The following is a 21348-nucleotide window of genomic DNA, read 5'->3' as shown; positions in this document are numbered from 1 at the left end:
GAATTCTCATACTTTAACTAAATGCTAATTTGTAAAATTATCCTTTCTTCCTAGAAGTTCTTATTTAAACTACCTGGACTAACTTCTTTGCCATCAGAATTGTGCTCTAACATTGCTGTGAGTGGGTAAATGATTCTCTAGCCCTGCATGATCACTTCAGAGTGAGGAGCACTCGATAATGTCTGGACACATCTGAACACCATCTTCAGAGAAAGGGCCTGGAAGTGCAAAGCCTTGTTAAGAATTCAGATGTTGGACAGATATTGGAGCATATTTTGTTTTGAAAAGCATCACTTCTCCAGTGGGACACCCTGCATTTGTGGGGCTTTAATGTTCAGGTGTTTTTACTGGCTCTGTATGGGCAAAGATGTTCTCCTTGCCTGGAGCCCTGCTGTCGCATGGCACAGCACCAGAGCTGTACAACTGGCTGAGAAGGCAGAGTGTCCTCTGGGCTGTGGTGAACTACCACAGGAAGAATCTAACACAAGCAGAAAATTCCTGATATTTGGGTTACTACAGAACAGCCAGGTTTGAGGTTGAGGCCCTAAGGGCCATGCGTGATGAGAAAGGCACCGAGTCTGAAGCTGGGGTCTTGCTTTCACTGGTGCCAAGGCATGGGGACTAAAGATTTGCACAGTCATTCCCAATTTGTAACTATAATAAAGAGGAAGACTTGTATCCACCCAGGAAAGATGTTGTCGTGCCAGTATCTGCAGGAAGGCTCTGACGGACGGGGTACACTTCACGCAGTGCAGCGGAGCCGGTCAGGCAGTGTTGTGTTCCCAGCTCAAACTGCTGATGGCTGAGTACCAGCCTCCCCTTGGCAGCTGGGGCAGTGCCGTTCCCCACCCCTCCTGCAGCAGCTCGCTGTGGCAACATGCGTGAGGTGTGTGGCATCGCCACGCGGACGCTCCCGAAAAGCTGGGCAACCGATGCCCCGTTTCAGGCAGGGAGCAAAAATGGGGAGCGGAGCAGCACACGGTTAAGAGTCGCCCATCGTGGCGTCTGCTCCAAGGCCAGCACGAGCCTGTGGGAGTCCCATGCCAGAAGCCAAGATTTGGTTCCACTCCCAGAAAAGTCAACGAAACCCATTTACAGTGGAATGATTTCATCCTGTACTGCACACTGAGTGACTTGCCAACGTGACTATTAATAGCAGGGGTTTATCCCAGGTACAAGCTAGCAGAGCACAGAGCAGCATTTCGGCGTGGCTGATGAGTGGAGCTCTGGACTAAAAGATGCTGAATCTGTCATATGTGGGCAGGATCTCACTTGGCTTCAGAGTCTGGCTGCTTCTAGGAGCTACCTAAACATTTTTGTATGTAATACATCCCTTCCCATGGTGCCATTCTCAACATCAGCTAATCACCATCCCGTGGGGAAAGAAGGAAAGCCCTATCTAAAAAAAGTGGCAGCTAAAATTTGGTGGCCTTGTCAAGCACTTCAGGAGCTGAGTTGTCGCTAATGTCTTCTATGTGGAAAGTGTTAAGATAGTACGGTGCTGAAAAATGACACAAGCTAGAAAAAAAGGGCAGGAGCCATTAATGTGTAGGGAATGTTAAACATCACACACTGTGTGGTTTTGACTGTGCAGGATTTCTTTTCCGAGTCCCCTTCCCTTAAAATAGTTCTTCACAAAACTTTGCCTTTCTTTTATGCTCCACAGACAAGCAGAGCAAATACAGAAATAATCTCCAGAGATGTTCTTCAGATGTTTTTGCTTCTTCAGCCTGTGTCTTTTCCTTCCAACCCAAAGGTAAGCAGAGTGTTTGTTTTGTCTTACAGGGAACATCTGCATTTTGTTTCATATAAATAATGGGGGTCAAAAGGAAACTATGCTTCTAATTATCCAGCCCATCCAAAGCAAGCTGGGTGTGGTAATGAATGTGGCATAAAGAGAGTAACCTGCACAGATCCCCAAAACACAGTATGTACCTGAACAGTGCAACCCCGTATTTCCTGTTCAGGACCAGAAAAAGTTTGCAGTTTTCGCTGGAAATGCCCCGCACAGGGCTCCCAGCTGTATTGCCGTCCCTGGAACTACAAGTTTATGCTTATGCTGTGCAAACTGGTTCAGTTCTGCTGTAAGGTCCTTTTTGGTCTAAAACCTGCAGCGAAGCTCCAAGGACTATTAACCCAGCTTTAAAGGGAACAGAAGAAGAAGATTTATCAGAGCTTTGAGTAACTACATTGCTAAGTTTCTTACTGCACGGATCAGTGGTCCTGAGACTCTGGGGAGAGGCAGAGGCACTGCCTTCCACCTCCTTCACAAAGATAATGAACTCTTTAACAATTCACTCATTTACATTTTCAAGTGAGCACATGACCACACAGGGACACTGCACCATGAAATTTTTCAGCCCAAACCCCCTGTCCCTCCAGCTGACTATATGATGGTATGGGGCTGTCAGCCTCATCAAGCCAGGTACTGGCTTTATTGTCCATCCACAAAATGTTAATTTTGATATTGCAAATTCGAGTTGAACCCTCTGTATGCACAGCAGCTTGGGGTAGTTCAGCCCACAACACTTGGTTGGTGTCCGAAGTGCTCAGTGCTCTGCCTTTCCCCTTCTGGTGTACTCAGAGGTTTTACTCCTGACAGCAGCTGTAGGGACGCTGCCTGGCACTAACGTGGGAGGATGAAAGCTGCTTTAGGGGACTGGTGACTAGGGGGAGCAGCTGTTGGTCAGTAAGATTTGTCTCAGGTTGTCATAAGCGAGAGGGGGGGAAAAAAAAAAAAGCATATTCTTTATATAGACTGTATGAGGAGGAGTGGGAAGGGGGAGACTGTAAGTTATTACTAAGACTGATGATACATAGATCTTGCTTGATTCGTCTGGGACATTTTAAGAATGTCCTTAAGCTACCATGTGGGCAAGCATGTAGCTATCAGCTGAGGTAATTTGCTATTTTCCCACCTCTTGAAGGTGACAGTTATTCAGCCAAGATAAGCAATATCAGCAAGTGCTCGTGATTTCAATGATCTACTTAATTTTTAATAAGCATTTTATGCAGTTTGTTTGCTTGTTTGAGCACAATCTGGAAACACAGCTGCAGCAGCACACCAGATGTGCCCAGCACGCCCGGCCACACGTAACAGGACATATTTGTGTCCCCAGGAGGTGCTCCCTGGGTCATGTGTCTGACTTGCACGGCAGAGACACAACATCCCTCCCTGGATTTGAGAACCTCACCATGGGATACAACAAATACCTCAGGCCCTACTTTGGTGGTAAGTTGGCTCCACGCGTTTGACCATTTGAAGAAGAGTCTGCAAGGCTTGTGTGGAGGGGAGAGCATGCTTTAAGCTTTCTTTAGCGTGTCCCAGTTTATAACAGGTTGTGTTTCTTTTACATTAGCTAGTAGCCAAAGCTGTCCTCCTTTCTGTGCATCCACTGTTGTCTTGAATAGATGGTGCATGCAGGTGTGGGGCATGACATCATGTCCATCTGTGAGGTTAACACCAGGGAATTTATAAACTTCAATACCTCTGTGAAATACCTGACAGACTAACTAAATTTTGCTCTAACTGTACATGCTTTTGTTTAGAGTCTGACTCTTGTGATTTTTTGCTTTATTTTTGTTCATGCATTTCATTTAGTAGATTATGGCTATAGAGGAATAAAGCCATTCTCCTTGCCAGAAATACTGATTTTTGACAGATGCTTTCACTTCATACTGAGACACAAAGTAAACATGCTTTAAACCCTCATGAAATTCTAGGGAGTAGGGAACACCTGAAGGACAGTCAGGTATTTAGGAACTTACCTGAGGCTTTTGTCCAGTTTGGGTGTCAGGTCTCCCACCTTCCAGGTGAGTGCTGTAACCACTCAGAGGAGAGCATTTCTCAGAATGACATTTAGCACCTGAAAAATACTGATGAAAATTTTAAAAACAGCTATAAAATTTTTATTTTTATTAATTTTGCTTTTCTGCCAGAACCCATTAATGAAACTATGCTCAACAGAAAAATTCCCCATCAGCTTTCACCAGGACTTGGATGTTTTCCATTGCAGCTCCTGCAGACTGACCTTCTGCTACAGGCAGCTTCGAGCTTCTTCCTTTTTCTGACCACAGTGATAAATTTCTGGGACAATACAGAGTTTACCAGCTTGTTATGCCTAGCATGTCAGATCTCACGCAGGAATAGAAAAGCTCCTCTAGATCCTGTCACATCAGTGAACAGATGCTTCTGAATTACCTAATGGAGGTTAACTGCACCTACACCAGCCCATGCCTGCCAGAGCCATACATGTGAAACAGGTGGTCAGGGCTCTGTGACCTCCTCCAGAGGCTCTCAGTCCTCACAGATCTATCCTCTGGTCATTAATTTGAGTGGGCTTCAAGTGTCTCAAAACAAGATGGAGGATGTGAATGACAGCTACTTTTAAAAACACACATCTTTTGCAAATGAAGTATGTTGGATTTTGGAACAGTTTAAAACAAATAAACAAAAAACCAAAACCACCTGGAAGGAGATTTAGAAATTGTGTCCCTTGGACTTTCCTAAATGTGATGTAGATGATAAAAGGAGTTTCAGCAAGTCCCATGAGGAAAGGCATTGCTGTGTTGTCACCTGGGCAGAGAGGGCTGTCCAGGAAAGCGCCAAGCCCTACTCGGAGCCCCAGATTCATACTGGGGATTAGATAAACCAGGCACAATCTGTTTGTGTCTTTCTGCTCGTATTAACAGTTGCCCTCTTCAGAACCAGATGTGTACTCCGTGGCGGGACCCGGCGAGCCCTCTCCAGCCCCCAGCTCTGACATTTCCTGGGGAGGAGCTGCCCTCTCGTGGTGGTTTAAGAGTTACTGTTAGAAAATGGGGGACTATCAGGATTCAGGACTTGAGAGCTGAAAATTCGCTTGTAAATAGAGCAGTACTATAATAACTAAAAAGATGCGAAGGCTGTTGCACTTCTGTGTTTTAACCCGGAGCATGGTCTCATGAATCACTGAATTTCTCTGCCTCTTAGTGTTTCCTCTTCCTTGCTATCTGCTTGTGGAGAGTCCTCCGAGAGCTGTGTGAGCAATGCTCTGTACAAAGTTTACCGTTCCTGCCACTGGGCGGATGTTGCTGACTGGGTAACAAGGGACAAACTGGCCCTGGCTGCCTGCCCGTCGGCAAATGCCAACTGAAATGCTGCTTATCTAAACTGCTGATCTTCAGAGCTAGTGCTGGTGGGTATTCGCTCTCTGCTGCCATCACCAAATACAAAACTCCAGCTCCCTACAGTGACCACTTTATTTTGGATCATGATGTCTTTTGTGAGTCTAATGTCACGTCTGAAACAGTGTCTAACTCTTTGAGCTTCTGTGGTTTTAGAGATAGATGGGACGCTGCCAGCAGTGCCCACGCTGCACAGATCCTGAGCAGTTTTATTGGGCTTTTCACTCTTCCCTTCCCTCTGCTTAAGCTTTGCTTTCCCACCACAGGAGAACCTGTTCAGATTGCAATGAGTCTGGACATTGCAAGTATTTCTAGTATATCCGAGAGCGACATGGTAAGTGAAAGAAATTTTATTTTATAAGTGATAAGAGTAGGATTTGCCTGAGAGACTTGTCATATATTCCTGTGTGTTCAGCACAGAAACTGTCATATTCAGGCTGCTTTGCTTTCCTGTGTCCATTGGCCACTTTCAGAGGCGTGATGAGAACAGGGCTTATTTATGACTGCAGACTATGTAGATACCATAGTAATGTGGGCTTATAAGTAAATAGAGATGGCTCCAAAGTTCCTACAGGTCAAAAACTCAACATCTCCTGGAAATCAGGCCCCTTGGAAATGGAAAAAATCAATCCTGTGTGGCATTTCCTCTCCCTTACCTTTTGCTCTGTGTAGGAGCCCTCTGTGTAGGGTAGGGGTGGTGCTGATTGAAGACACAGGCAGGGTTTCTTCTCGTGGACGAGAAATGGTTTTGAGCTGCGACAGTCTGAGGTTCAAAGGACTGATCATCCCAAGAAAAAAAACCCAACAATTTTCAAATACACAGAGAACATCTTCCCATCAATGCTGAGTCTGGTTTCCTCCAGTTCTTTAACGGCTGGATTTCAGACACTGATCACTGAAAACACCTGTTTCAGGTTGACCAAAACTATGGGCAGCTTGGGTAAATTCAGCAAAGAGTTTTGGTCCAAACAGTCAGAAATTCAGTCAGGAACAATTTCCACACTTAATCTCAGAATTTTCAAGAACACCATTGACTTTTTTCTTTCTCTCCCCCCAACAAATTAAACAAATTCACTAAATAAAATATTGTAACTTTGATAAAGCTATTAATTTTGGGGAAGGAGCAGAACCAACAAAATCAATTATTCACATACCTCTAACTTAATTAAAGGCCTTGTAAAATAGCTCCTGTTCTGGATTTTCTCTTCTTGATGATCCATCTGAATTGCTCTGACCACATGGAAAACATTGCAGAGGTTTACTTACTCTGTGCCTTGATAAAAGCTAGAAAATCAGCCAGGATTCTTCACTTTTGTCACTGTTATAATTCACTGTATTGAAAGGCATAATTGTGTATTATTTGATATGTCTTTTCCTCTGTCACAGCCTGAGAGTAAAATTTAGAAGTTGTAAAAGCTAACGTTGATACCTGATATTTTCTTAGACCTTTTCTCTTAAAGCATTTTAAAAATTATAGACTGAATGAAACAGAATTGCTTCATCCTCCACATACAGGCAGCCTGTCTGTGGTAAAACATAGTGACTTCACGCTGTTAACACAGTCACCAGTATCAGTCTGTCTGTGACAGAGAAGTTTTGAAAATAAAAGGTATTACTGGTTGCATTTATTTTGTCTATAAGGAAGGAAGTGAAATAGTTCAACAGTCCGCTGTGTCTGTCCAGAAGGCTCAGTGAAGAATTCTCTTTAGAGCTGAGTACTGCTTATTCTTCTGTGATGGGGCACAGTGAAAATACTCCAGTCGCTGCAGGTAGATTTTGGCAGGCTAAACTCGTTATCCTACTGCCCTTAGATTCAAAATGCCTGTTAAAAATGATTCTACAAGTTTTGGGTTTTCATTTGTTTTGTTTTAAGGCCTCAGTGAAATAACGGGTTGGATTTGCTTACCTTTTTTCTCCAAAGTGTTGATGTTTTTTTCATGATCATGTTTATAGTACGTGTGTAATTTTCCAGCTCTAGACAATGACTGATTTTTAATGTCAATGACTTGTTGAGTGGCCTCATCTGTTGTCTTACCTGTGAAATGGACACAAAAGTATCAATTGCAATAATTGCTCGTTTAAAAAAAAAAAAAAAAAAAAAGTACTATGAGTATAATCTGTGGTCCTCAAACACTACACCTGACAGTGTAAGTATATGAGAAATGTAATGCAGTCAATGAAACTGTGATGAACATCTATCAGATTTAGTGCAGGTGTTTGAAGCTGAGCTTTGATAGCTCAGCTCTGATTGAACAGCTTTGAATAGCTGAGCTTTGATTGAACAAACGTGTGTTCTGCCTCCTGTCACCTGTGGCACACCCGCAGCGATGCTGTGCAGGCATTCTGCATGTGCATCCTCACAGGTTTTCCTCTCTTTCCCAGGATTACACAGCTACTATATATTTGCGGCAGCGCTGGACAGACCCCCGCTTGGTCTTTCATGGCAACAAGAGCTTCACACTAGATGCTCGTCTAGTGGAATTGCTCTGGGTACCAGACACGTACATTGTGGAGTCGAAAAGGTCCTTCCTACACGACGTCACTGTGGGGAACCGCCTCATAAGATTATTCTCTAATGGCACCATCTTGTATGCCTTAAGGTAAATCAGCCTTTGGCTTTGATGATGGTGGTTCAGAATAGATTTCCAGAATTATGCTGGCCAGGAGCAGATACCAGCTGTCCTGGGTAATGAGTTTGGGGTCAACAAGCCAGCTGTGACCACATTCCTGATCCATTACCCCCTGTTCTGGTTCCCTGGAAATGCCGCCAAGGATCCAGATTCCCTGTCGTGGTACATGCTGTGTCCTGAGCACTGGTGCCTGCTCACAAGTTCAGGTGTCGCCCAACACAAGCGGAGGCAGATGGAGGCAGGGGAGGAGTGCAGGGAGGACATCACAACAGTAAAAGTTTAACAGGGAGTGGGAAACTACTTGTCCAGTGCCACATAGCCATGATTTCTGCTTTTTAGCAAAAAGCATATTGTACATGTACTGCAGAAACGAGCACTGTAACTGCATTAGCAATTCGTACAGCGTCACCTCTTCTCGGCTCACAGTAAGCGTGTCCCAGTTACCTCACCTGCAAAGTAAAACTCATTTGCCCTCTGCGTCAGAGCAGACCAGAGTACATGTGCAGCTAGTTACTGTGCCTCAGTTGCCAAGGGGTGACTTCTTAAGATGTGCAACCGTAGCCCTGGTAAATGTGTGCATCTACACTAAATTCCCCACCACAGCAAAGCACAATTGCTCCTTTGGTTTCATTTTCATCAGCGTGGCTGCAGAGGGTGTATCTTCTTAAGGAGGGTTCTCTTTGATTATATCAGTCCATTAATTTCATAGGTTGAAATTATCTAAATGACAGAGCAGAGTCTTTGCAGTCTAGTTTGCTATGAAAACCAGAGATATATCATTATGTGCTTTATTGCAACTTTTGGAGTTCTTTCTCTTCCTACAGAATCACTACTACTGTTGCTTGTAACATGGACCTGTCAAAATATCCCATGGACACACAAACATGCAGACTGCAGCTAGAAAGCTGTAAGTATAACATTTTAAAAAACCCTGACTTTAAATTTGTTTATTCATATGTAACTATGCATCTTGAATATTTGGATTCATCACAGTGGCTTCCTGGAGTAGACTTTTATTTCTGGAAACACTAATGTCCAAAAGAAAATTTTGCTTCATCATTCTTCAAACACTTGTGTTGTAATCCACAGTTTAGAGGATTCCTGTCGCTGTGCAATTTATATAAAAAGAGTAGTAATAAATATTATTTTTATTAAAGTGTAGATAGTTCAATTTTGCACAGAAAGCATAAAGTAATAATGGCTAGTTTTCCAAATTTTGATCCCTTTTGCACACACAGCTTCTTCAAAACTAACTTGTGGGGTAAGTACACGGGATGGAGTACAGCAAGGAACAAATTTTCATAGTTTTAGGTGTCTACCACCTGTCGCACCTCCCAAACCTCCACTGTAACAAGACAGTGTGAAGGGTGATTTTTACTAGAATATGAGTTGAACGTGCTTCAGACTCATGAACTGAAACTAAGGGCAAACCCAGCTGTGTGGTGTATGCTTCTCCGTGAGGGCGGCCTGTTACAGTGATGCAGAAAAATTTAAGAAAATTTAGGGCACTACAGGGCTTTTCCCCAGGAGCTCAGCAAGACCAGTGCTGCTTTTCTGTATCTGTGAAGCTCTAGAAGCAAGCAACCATCTCCCACTTCATGTCACAAAAAGAAACATCTAAGATCTCAATACTGAAAAGACCAGATTTTAACTTCTGGGGTTGCAGCATGAATTACCTAGGGAAGCACATATTATTTTCACATTAAAATCATATTAGTTCACCATGGTTAACTTTATTACAAAGAATAGCTCCTGAAATAATAATGATTGGCCTCTTCTGCTAAAGCATAGCTTGTCTGGGCCTGTTTTAAAAGTGATTGGGTCCTACATCATGCTCAGTTGCTGTATAATTCCAATGAAATTACAGGCACATTGCCCACTGGAGATTTCATTAGGATAAGTGCCCAGAAATAATGCTATTTAAATATACGCCAGATGAATTAACAACAATCTATCATTTATTATACAATTTTCCTGAGTAACCACAATTTATAAAACTGCTTAGAAACTTTGAAAAGTCACATGCTTAGGGTTCTATGCAGGGATTCATACCCTGGACACCTAATTTAGGAGTTCATCACACTCAAGCTCTGGTAATTTGTGTCTAATAAGAAAACACAATTAGATAAAAATAGAGCTGCAACTGCATCCTATTTCTTCTACCAGGACGAACAGGTTATTATCAGAATCAAAGTGTCCCTACTAATTTTCTCAAAGCAGGGCACTTAATAAAAGAATCAAATTAGTGAGATTGATAGGCTTGTTTCCTAAATTAAGTGAAATTTTTGAAGTGAATGGCAGGCTGGTGATTCAGTACAAGCTTTATCCCTCAGACTGAGGTATTCCTCAGTCCAACCTGCGGTCATGTTATGCTGTCATTTACATTCCTGGAGGCAGTTACCCCGCTGGCATATATGGAGTTTACTGATAACTGCTTGAGTTGTTGATCTCATCTGTCCCACCATTTTGAGGCAGGAATTCAGTGTTACCTAAATGTCAGATGCATTTATTTGTTCTCAGTAACTTAAAGCCTTTGGGGATATGAGGCATAATTTGTAGAAACAGCTGCTTTTAAAAGACCAAGTTTTCTGGACAATGCATACCCAGTCAGAAGAGCTGGGTTCATAACCGCATAGCAGTCTCGGCTCCGAGCTCTTGAGTAACTGAAAATGCCTTTTCTGGTATTTTTAAGCACTTGAATAGACAGTGAAATGTGCTTCTGCTACCAGGTAGGGGGTTCAATGGGCTCTGTTTCTCTTCAGCCACTGCGTTTCTCCTGCTCTCCTCTCATGACTGAAGAGACTATGTTCAAGGGTTGATCACTGCAGCAGTTTTATCCTGCTGCATGTAATCAAACTGCGGATGACAGGAATACACTATCTTTTAAAATGTTAAAATGTTTTAAAATGGAAGTACCCTGTGTAAATTATTGAAATAGGTTCTCGGCAGCCTTGCAAGTTATGCCTCATTCACAGTGGTGCATGTTCCTGTTGAAATCTGAACCAGCAGACTGAAAGTACAGCAGGAAAGAACAGCCAGTGTCCACCCGTAGTCAGACATGGTTAAGAGGGTCTTTGCTCAGCCTACAATGCCTGGATCATCTTTCTGTTCCCACCCAGGAGAATATTGCCCAGCAGGGCAATAGCTGGGCTTTTGCTGGCTAAACCACAGTAATATGGGTATTTATGTTGTCTTTAGGGGGATATGATGAAAATGATGTCATCTTCACGTGGTTGAGAGGAAACGACTCTGTCCATGGCATAGAAAAGTTGCGGCTCTCTCAGTACACAGTGGAACGTTACTATACCCTGGTCTCGAAGTCACAGCAGGAAACGGGTAAATCGGTGAATCACAGAATCATCTAGGTTGGAAAGGACCTTGAAGATCATCTAGTCCAACCATTAAACACTAAAAAACACTAAAACCTCAGACACTAAAGTAGTAGAAGTACTATGGATCTGGATTCACTCCTAGGGACTCAGGCAGAACTGGAAGACACCAAAAAAACAATCCCAGACAACTGCATCACCCATTTCATTTTTGTTTTTTCTCAGGAAGAAATGAAAGAGAAAAGCTCTCAAGTATTTCCCCTCCCACTCCCTTCCTTTCTGTAGGCCAGTATCTTGTGACTCAAGCCTGAACCAGCGAAGTCTTTAGCAAATCTTAATCTCCCAACAGGAGATGGACAGAAAGATGATTAAATCCAATGAGGATTTTCTGTGAAATGGAAACCCACGGAAAGATGGGTTTTTTAATACACTATATTCACTTGATGGATTTTCAATTCTCTTCTTTTTTTTTTCACATTCTCCGCTTCTTTCCTTCTCTACCCTTACCTGAAGAAACTCTCTCCCTTCGTCCCAGGTGTACAGACTATAAATACTGCAGAGAGCCACGTTTACAGTAACTGGGAGTAAAATTAACTTTTAAAATATACTTTTGTTTGTAAATACAATTCTATCATGATGGAATAAGATCCCTTTGTACATCAGAATTCAATGTCTTTTTCGTTATCATTGTAAATACTCTTCTTTCCAATCACAGACACTATGAAAGGGGCAAAACTTCCTTAGAATGATCATGTTTTAAACATAACAATGTTTTGTTGTTTACTATAGTGTACACAGCCCATGAACAACATGGGTTTTGTTTCTACATTTCAAAGGGTACTATTGTTTAAACAGCAGAAATATCTCCTGAAAATATGAGCAATCCAGCCCCAGAACCCTTATGTCAGTATTACGAGAAATTGATTTTAAAAAATTGACTGAATTGAGCACAAAAAGACACAGTCATCAAAGATTACAAATTACTAATGAATACATGGGGCCTAATTCCCTGTGATAAGATATTGGGATGCTTTGGGACGTGAGACAGAGCCTGCTGAAAGAGAGAGAAAAATCTTTTGCTTATTTCTTGGCCATCAGATAAGACTGAATTTGGCAATGCCCCTTCAGAGCGGTTATTGGGAAAAATGTGCTGTGCTGAGTATGAGAGGATAGATGAAAGCATCAGCCCTTCTGTACTCTGAGTTAAGACACCGGTATAAAATGTTTCCACTGTGGATTAAGCTCAGGAGCCCCTTTGCAAGCCACGTGTTGTTTTTGATGTCTCTTGTCCAGCAATGCTGTATGTGTGTGTCCCCTCTCGTCTAGGTTATGTCAGGTAAGATCTCTGAGGCAAGAAATCAAGCTTGTGTAAGCCATGCATCTCCCATGATTTCAGCAGAGCTGGTGCTGGGCCATCCCAATTTCAGTTCAAGCATCCTTGGGAATCTCATGTTCACTGTGTTTCTTCCTTTCATGAACAGGCAGTTACCCACGACTGATACTGCAGTTTGAGCTGAGAAGAAATGTCCTTTACTTCATTTTGGAGACCTATGTGCCCTCCACTCTGCTTGTCATGTTGTCCTGGGTTTCTTTTTGGATCACATTGGATTCAGTGCCTGCAAGAACCTGCATTGGTAAGTTATTGCCTGACGAAGGGTGAAGATTTAAGCAGGCAGGGGAGCTCTGAGGGCTGGGTAGACAGTAGTTTTCTTGAGGTCTCTGTCAGCGATAAATGTTCTGCTTTTACTTGTGGCAAAGCTGGGTTAGCAGTACCAAGTGTGGAAGATATGCTGTGGCTGACACACTCGCCCACCTGCAGAGCTGTGCATGGCCAGGGCTCCCAGTAGATTCACAGCAGAGAGGACAGGGCACATGTTCTTTGTGATGTGCTTTGGAGGGGGGTGGATTTTTTTATGGAAAGCAAGAAAAAGAAGAGAGCCAAGTGCCTACTGGAGCCAAGTTGTCAAAGGCAGGGATAGCCTGTGTGAAGCTAGTAGCTAGCGCTGCTAAAGCATTTCCGTTGATGGATGACTTGGAGCACGTCACTCCTTACCAAATCCATCTGGCAGCAATAGAGGGTGACAACAGAAGGACAGGCCAAGCCTTTTCCAAAGTGTCCGCAAGAGAAGGTCTTTCCTTTTCTGCTTCCCAAGGAGTAACGACGGTGCTTTCCATGACAACTCTAATGATCGGCTCACGAAGTTCACTTTCGAAAACCAACTGTTTCATTAAGGCCATTGATGTTTACCTCGGCATCTGCTTCAGCTTCATCTTTGGTGCCCTTGTGGAATACGCGGTGGCTCACTACAGCTCATCACAAAAGTGTGCAGCAAAAGCACCTCAAGAGGTAAAGCCTGATCTACCTTAATAAGCCTAATTATCTTGGATGAATAATAATTAGTTCTCCATTAACTGAATAAGATAAATGGTCTTCCTGTTATGGATACAGTAACAATTGCTTCTCCTAATTGTCTCTAAATCGTGTGCAATAAAATGCGTGAATAACCAAGGCCGCTGTGTCTCTGACACCAGCCGAAAGAGCAGCAGCCTTAGCTGACAGTCATGTTAGATTTGTAGGACCACATTCAGAAAGGCACTTTGGCCTACCACTAGAACCAGGTCTGTAGCCCTGAACTGAGCTCATGTGAAAGCATGAAGCACCTCTGTTCCTTTCAAAATGCAGCTAAAGACCCAGTATAACACACCTCTTTGCTCTTCTATGGAATAACACCAATTAGGACACTGATCTGGAAGGTAGTTTCCTCTTCCAGAGGAAAGCTGAACCCTTCTTCCTCCCTTCCCAGAAGACAGTACCAAACATCAGTCCCACAATGTTCTGTGGGGGTTGCGAGAGAGAGTGAATAGTTCAAAGTGCTCTGCTTTAGTGTGAGAAGTTAGTCAAGTACGATGATAGTCCAGTGGTCACTGAGGGTCTAAATCCTGTCAGAGGGAAAAGAGGTTTCCCACCTCGCTGCTGAGTTCCCCAGCCATTAAATTACTGTGTAAACACGAGGAGATGGATGTCTTGTAAGAGATGTTGGGTTGCTCAGTGACATGGATTGAGACTTGCTCAAAGATCTCAAAATGCCTCTAGAAATACAGTTGTGGAAACACGGTATCTCTGGGACTTCAGGCACTCCTACAAATAGGCAGCAGCTGAAAGGCATGTTGGAGTATTGGGAGGAACACATATGAAGCTGTGTTCTTTTATCCTTATGGTCTCCTTATTGATTAAGTCACTTTTCCTCTACAGGAGGAGACAAACCCTAAAGCTAACTGCACCTTCTTGTTTCCTAGGGGCATGCAAGTGAACTCACTAAAGAAAAGGACGAAGTCAACATCACTAACATCCTCAACAGCTCCATCACCAGCTATAAACGGAAAATCAGCTTTACAAGCATTGAGATTTCCAGTGATAATGTTAACTGCAGTGACTTGACTATGAAAACTCATGAGAAAATCAAATGTGTCTTGAGAAACAAAATGCACAGGATTATTAGTTACTTCACAATTCAGAACCCTAGCAATGTAGACCACTACTCCAAATTGCTTTTCCCTTTGTTGTTCATGCTGGTCAATGTGTTTTATTGGGCTTATTACCTATATTTTTAGTAGAAATGAGTTGCTTCAGTCTCCTACTTCAGGAGGAGAGGAATCTTGCCAGTGGGCATCTAGATATCTAACCTCAGTGAATCCAACGTGGACAAAACGCTCTGTTGTGTTTCCCAGGGTACAGAGCAGAAGAGTGTGTGAGGGATGCAAGATGCAAAGCCTTGGTGCTTCAGCATTAGCAACACTGATTCTGGACAACTGCTTGTTCAGCTGAGTGGCTGTGCTGGGCTCTTGTGCTTGTACCTGCTTTTCATTCCAGCATCCAGCCTCTCACCCAGCCGGAGAAGGGCCTGTAGGACTGCACGTGGCAGGCCACAGAGCACGACAGGTGGAAAAATTACCTTGGTAGTCTGAAGCAGGTTGAAGCCTTCTAGTTTAGATCTCTGAGAAGATGTAGGATTATCGCTGTTATTGTTTGTTTGCCAGAGATAACAGTAACAGAGGGACTGTGATGGCTGTCTCAATAGCCGCTCTGTTGAAGTAAGAGACCCCGGCGGCAGCAGCGTGCCATGCGCGGAGGAACGGCTCCGTGCACGGTGCCTCCTTGTCCCGGGGGCGATGGCGGTGCTGGGCAGAGGCGCAGTGGTATGCCTCATCGCTTTTAATACCTGTCAGACTCATTGAGGTAATCCTCACTTGCTGAAGTTATCCATCCCTGAGACAGACGGAGGGCTTTTTATTTGTAGAGCCGCATTTTTTCAGAGATTTGGGAACACGAAATACAGGCAGCAAAATTGTTTTGTAACCCATCTCTTATACTCTTCTACTCATGCTGCACTTGAACAGATTCTACCACCTTCCACGTCTGCCTCACAAATTATTTTTCATCCTGGGGAGTGCCTCCTTCAGCTTTCACCGCTATAAGCAGCTCTGGTTTCTTGCCAGCCATATGCAAGTGTGGCAAATTTGTCACCCCCTCTTTTATGAGGCTGCGCAGCTGCGGCAAGTCAGCAGTGCTGCTGGGTGAAAAACCCATGCGTGGGCTGAGGTACAATGATCAAAATCAGCCTTTCACACTCTATTTTAGGCTGAAACAGTGTTACGTTTCTACAGAAGTTCAGATTCTAAGTGGGCTCTAGAAACTGCCAGTCAGCTTTGTTTATCCTAAATCAGCAGGACTGAAAGCTTTGTTTTAAAAATAAATGCAGCACAGACACACTGGTGTTTGAGAACGAAATGCCATTTGGTACTATGTAGCTTAAGGCTACTGAAGTCTTTATTTCCTGATTTTAAAATGAACGTTTTATGGCAGAGTCGCCCCCCCCCCTTTTTTGGTCTATGCAACTTTCATAACTTTGAGGGCATAATCCTGCAGTTATGTAGGGAAAACGGTAATTGCCTGCAGTGGCTACTGTTCAGCAGGAGTTCTGGCTGAGTGAGGCCTCTCAGCATGCAGCTTATATTACAGTCTCATGCACGCAGCGTTTGCTTAGTACAAGAGTCTCTTACTGGGGGTTCCTGTAGAAGGTGGGCAAAGCACATAAAACTATAGATTTTTTACTTTAATAACTTTTTATCGAACCATTTCACCACGCTATATTGTGAAGGATCTAAACCACATATTCATAAATCATAGCTTTTACAGAGAGCAGCACAAGAAGTCAAAGGGGAACAGACTGACAATGGCAAGTGAATAAACACAAACTCCAATAATGAAATGTTGGCTTGTATATACTGGCATTTAAAGTCCATTCCATAAAATGTAATAAAGTGAATGTTTGTGATATGAACATAATCCCCCAGAGAGATCCTCTATTAAAAAAATCATTACCTTCTTTCTGTGTCAATTTCTTTCTTTAAAACCCAACTAAAACACCCTAATGTGTTCTACACCGGCCGCCAAATATTAATGTTAACAAAAGGAATTTCTTTGTACGTTACAGTAGACTGCCACTCTGAAGCCTTGCTTTCATTAGATGCAGCTTTTGTTACAACTTTTCTGCTTTGAAGTTGCTCAGGACTTGTTCTAAGTTATACCTCTGTGCAGCAAAGTGGTTTTTATTGACCCGGACTAGCGAACAGCATGTTGTCTTGAAAAGTGTCAGCTCTGTCTATTCTCATTTATTGTTGATTCTGGTAACTTCAAGAAGGAAGGAAGGGACAGAAAGTAGTAGGGCAAGGAGGGGGTTTTTTTCCAGATACCTTATGAGAATATGCTTAAAGAGCTGTTGGCTTGGCAAGGGGAAACATCTTACAGAAACTCTTAGAAGCTAGAAAGCACGGACTCCAGCTTTATTTGTTGCCACATATAATCTTCTCCCTCGTTGATGAACTTCACCACTTTAATACACCTCACACATGATTGTCTCCCTCTGTAGCCCTGCTGTAACACAAGATACTCTGGGGTCAGTGGGGTGCACACAGAGTGGTCCTAAGGCCATTTCATGGTCAAACTGGTGCTCAGCAAGGACCAGATATGAAAGTAAGAGACAAAGCAAGCAAGCCACCTAGCCTCTATCCTACTGCGGGTGCATCAGGCATGTGAGGGGGACCAAAATTCATTTTTGCTAATACATCCTACAGTGAAGTGAGTCAGCTTAGCTGCACTGATGTCCTGGAGCAGCCTGGTGTTATTACTGGTGTTACTGTCATCCCACACCTGGGCAGAGGGAACTGACAGATGAGCACTGGGAGCCCGGATAAGTTCTGCAGAGCAGTCAGGATGATGCACTGCACAATCCCAAAGTCTTCCCTGTCTCTTTTAGGTGTTGTTTAACACAGTCTAGAAGCACTGCTGCATTCAAGATGAGACTTTCATATCTGGAGTGCAGAGCAGCTTTCGTGTTACTGGTGTGCAAAGATAAGCCCCGATTTGACAGACACCAACTGAAAATCTGCCTTTCCTACAAAGGACTGGTATGTAACACGTAAGCTGCAGGTGAGAACAAAGCCACAGGTAAGCACTACACACAGCTCTGTCTTGCTTAAGGGTTCAGCCTTGCACAGGCTCTAGGGAACACAGGAGGGGTTTGAGTAGCAGCCTACCCTCTGAAAGAGCCTCTAGGCTGATGGCTCCTGAGCTGGGACATGTTTCACTTCCCACGTACCACATCTGTCCTGTACCTCTGAGGGAACTCGGCACCACGAATCTGGACGAGCCACGGGACAGAGTTATCCCTAACACTTACTATTTCACCACAGTGCCAATTTTTTTGTGCTCTTGGCAGAATGTGAACGTATGGAAGAAAACACTGACTTGCTTTTTCAGATAATTCTGCTTTGCAGTGATGTTCTGATCTGCTGTAACCTTGCCTTACATGTACTTCCTAAAGCTTCAGCTTCTGAAGTCTTTGTCTCTTTTTAAGAACATCTCCACTTTAAGCCTTTGTGAACAAATGGTTGTGAATGTGTGTTAGCACAGGAAAGCACAATGGATAGTAGCAGCAGTCAGGCAATGCAGGTAACTTGAGGAGGTTTCGAGAGATGCAAATGCTTGTATCTGGTGCAACCCAGAGGAATATAAAGCCTTGTAATATGCTATGGAGAGTTGCTCCAGCACAGGCACCAAAAGCAGTCTAGCCACAGCAGCATAAAGCATTTGGGGAATTAATTTATCCAGTTTAAAAAATAAAGGAGCTGCACGATAGAGGAGAGCTAAAACAGGCTAACACGTAGTACACATACATCTAAGAGTGTAGCAGTGAATGATAAAGAAATGCCACCCTTTAGTGCATCCCGACATCGCCCCGCTCCCTTCTGTGCCCCCACGCCTGTGTCTCCCCTAACTCTTCTTGTGCCCACTTCACCCCAGCGTAAACAGGAGCTGGTCTTGCTGCAGCAGCCACCACTCTGAGCTTGGAGCGTGTTATTTTTAATTTTCAGGAGGATGAAGGGTTCAGCTCAGGAATCCTATTGTTTCAGAGCATGTGGTTTACATTATGATTTCCAAAAGGTATTTGTATATGCAGCCACTACCATCTGCTGTAAGAAATACTTTGCATTTTTAAAAGGTTAATTCCATTTCAAATGTAGTGATTGAATTGGTAGCAGAAACCACTCTCATTTGCTTACTCTATTTAGTGTCACAACATGCAGCCAGCCAGCAAGCCGTGTCTTTACAAGGAAAGACTGTTTAGTGCTGGTAATTGGCACAGGTTTTCTCCAAATTCTCACTGAAATAACTTTTCTATTCATTAATGAATAAAAGCTGTTTTAAATTACAACCTGTTGTTACACTTGGGATCAGACAATGGGCTGCTTCTTAATCTGAGGTGAGTGTTAAGTCTGTAATGAATAATTTGATGCATTTCTTTCTTTCTTTTTCCCCTTTTGAGATCTGTGTCTCGAACAGACTGCAGTTTTCCTCAAAGTTCCTGTGGTTTGAAACTCATTTTAATTGTGTCTTGCTCGCTTAGCAATTCACCAGGAGAATTCAATATTGAACTGCAGGCTGCTTTGGTTGGACACAAAAATCTGTGTTAATGTCTTATTTTCCTCATCAGATTAGTGCAGGTACTTATGACTGCAAACAAGAAATCCATATTTTGGGACCTACTGCTTGGGTGATCATCTCTGCTAGTAAGCTAAACGAACAGAAGAGTTATGAATTGTGAACTGAGAAGAGGGAGCAAATTTAATTCTAGATATGGAGTTGTTTTTTTCTCCTTCAAAAAGAAAGGCTTTTGTATAATGTCATTGTACTCTATGGGGAGATCCCCAGATCCTAATCGGAGATGTGTGTTTCGAAACAGAAGAGATACGCAGATTCAGGGTGTACCAGCACAGTGAGGTCCTGACTGCTGCCCTTACAGGGACAGGGCTTTAGCTGGGTCCGCTGGGCAGCTGCGTCTGCTTAGCACTGAACTGTCTGGAGGCATGACCTGAGAACTTGTCCCTCTGGAAGCCTGTGAATCCAGAAGTCATCTGGTTTGGGTTTTTTCCAGTATGTTGTAGCGGTTTTATTTTCAGTCACACTGCAGAGTCTCTCCATTTACCCAAGCCTCTCTCAGAAGAGGTATTTGGATGGAAATGGCCTGTATTTGTTTCAATGTTTTTTTAGTTCCACTAAATTACAAAACATGTAGAGTTTTATTAATTTGGTAGTCTATTGGATTTTTATCAGACTGAGACCCCCAGAAAACAAATCCTCAGAGAACATGGAATTAAAGCTCCACAGGTAGGGTCAGACCACAGAGATGGCTCTCATCATTGCTGTAGGACCAAGGCCTCCCACCAGTCCAGAATTTTAAGTTCATCCAGTTTGAGACTCATGCCCACCTGCAGTGCCCTGTTTTAAATATAGAGATTATTTCCTTTCCACCCCAAGGAGACAGTAGTTTTGGCTTTATACTATCTGTTCAGATTTTCCCAGAGATGTCCTACCCTTTTCTTTCCCTGCAGCCCACATCCCCCAGCTCTAAAGCACAAACACAAGGGCGTGTACCTTAGCAATGCGCTGTGGTACAGGAGAGCAGCAAGACAGCAGTATCCTTTCCACACTACTGGTATAATAAGAGTAATCGACTCCAGCATCAACAGATACCATTTAACTGGTATTTTCTACAAGCTGAGGTAGTCAGTTAATAGAAAGCATCTTTAGGGCAGATTTAGATTTGTGTCAGTTGTCATGAAATATAATGACAAATATAAAACCAGACTAGCTTTTCAAGACAGGTTGTGCTTTCAGACACCTACTTTAGGACAAGTAGGTCAGCGTTTAATGCAAAAACATTACGACTTTCAGTGCATACAAGATGTTTGTGTCTGATATCTTTAGCCACGCTGCAGCTGGAATAGACTGAGACTTCCAAGAGCGTTCCATCAGCCTGGACAGAAAAACAATCTGAAGTACGCCCCGCTGGACAGGGACAAAGACATTTGCCCTGCCAACTCAAACAGGAAGCCAGCTAAGCTAAAAGCACTGGGTGAAATCCTGAGCCCATTTAGGTTAATGAGAGTCTGGCTACTGATTTAAATGGACTCAGGCCTTTACTTCTTAACTCATGCTCACACACAGTTTTCATTCCTATTCCCAGCTTCCATGCCTTTTATTAGGAACAAACATGCAAAGCAAAGAGCTATCACGGATGAACTACCCACATTCCTGTGACCCTCAAACAGCAGGATAGCAAAGGGGCCAGGACTAGCGCTGGGCTTCTAGAAATTGGCAAATCCACTCAGAGCCCTGCCCCACCCTGACCCCAAGAGCGGAAGCATGAGTGAAAGGAAGGAGTGGCAAATATCCCTAGACAAGCCTCATCTTCCTAGGGGCGCAATGGGGTCTTCAGCATTTGTGACAGAGATCGCCCATTGATTTTTTTTGTTTGTTTTTTAACCTCCAAGTATTTAGGTGAATGATCCTATCTGGAGATTACTCCTTCTAGCCAGGCATATGAGCCCCAAAGCCCAGGTGTGCCAATCTGCACGATTCTTTGATTCAGTCCTCTTTGTTCATAGACAACACACAAAGTCCTGAGAACAGCAGGAACTCTAACAGCAAGAGGCAATACCTGTGCTCTCAGCCCTTCTTTCAGTGGTAAGTGCTGCCCCTTCAAGCTTGTCTCAGTCATCGCTTTCTGTCCTCATTCACTCCGAAGCTTCCTCCTGTCCTCTCTCACAGCTTCCACCTCTTACTGCTGCATAACTCGTGGGTGCCCAAACTGTCCCAGACT

The 21348-nt window shown here is 43.4% G+C and overlaps 1 protein-coding gene across 1 annotated transcript; it reads left to right on the top strand.

The window, feature by feature from the left end:
• The first annotated feature begins 1684 nt into the window (after positions 1-1684).
• GABRP (gamma-aminobutyric acid type A receptor subunit pi) lies at positions 1685-16513 on the top strand. Its single transcript, XM_074883468.1, has 9 exons — positions 1685-1756; positions 3120-3232; positions 5433-5500; positions 7549-7766; positions 8621-8703; positions 10995-11132; positions 12607-12759; positions 13279-13472; positions 14423-16513. Exons 1-9 carry the CDS (start codon positions 1701-1703, stop codon positions 14735-14737), a joined length of 1338 nt encoding a protein of 445 aa, XP_074739569.1. The 5' UTR covers positions 1685-1700; the 3' UTR covers positions 14738-16513.
• The last annotated feature ends 4835 nt before the right edge of the window (positions 16514-21348 follow it).

Source organism: Strix uralensis, chromosome 14, assembly GCF_047716275.1.
Source record: "Strix uralensis isolate ZFMK-TIS-50842 chromosome 14, bStrUra1, whole genome shotgun sequence".
NCBI lineage: Eukaryota > Metazoa > Chordata > Aves > Strigiformes > Strigidae > Strix > Strix uralensis.
Note: the sequence above shows the minus strand (reverse complement) of the source record. Positions and strands in the feature narration are given on the sequence as shown.

What these genes read in the sequence shown, in the direction of transcription:
- GABRP (XM_074883468.1), top strand. Translation starts at nt 1,701, where the DNA reads ATGTTCTTCAGATGTTTTTGCTTCTTCAGCCTGTGTCTTTTCCTTCCA. An exon ending in ACCATCTTGTATGCCTTAAG is followed by an intron (nt 7,767 to 8,620) that starts GTAAATCAGCCT and finishes CTCTTCCTACAG; the next exon opens with AATCACTACTACTGTTGCTT. An exon ending in CAGACTGCAGCTAGAAAGCT is followed by an intron (nt 8,704 to 10,994) that starts GTAAGTATAACA and finishes TGTTGTCTTTAG; the next exon opens with GGGGATATGATGAAAATGAT.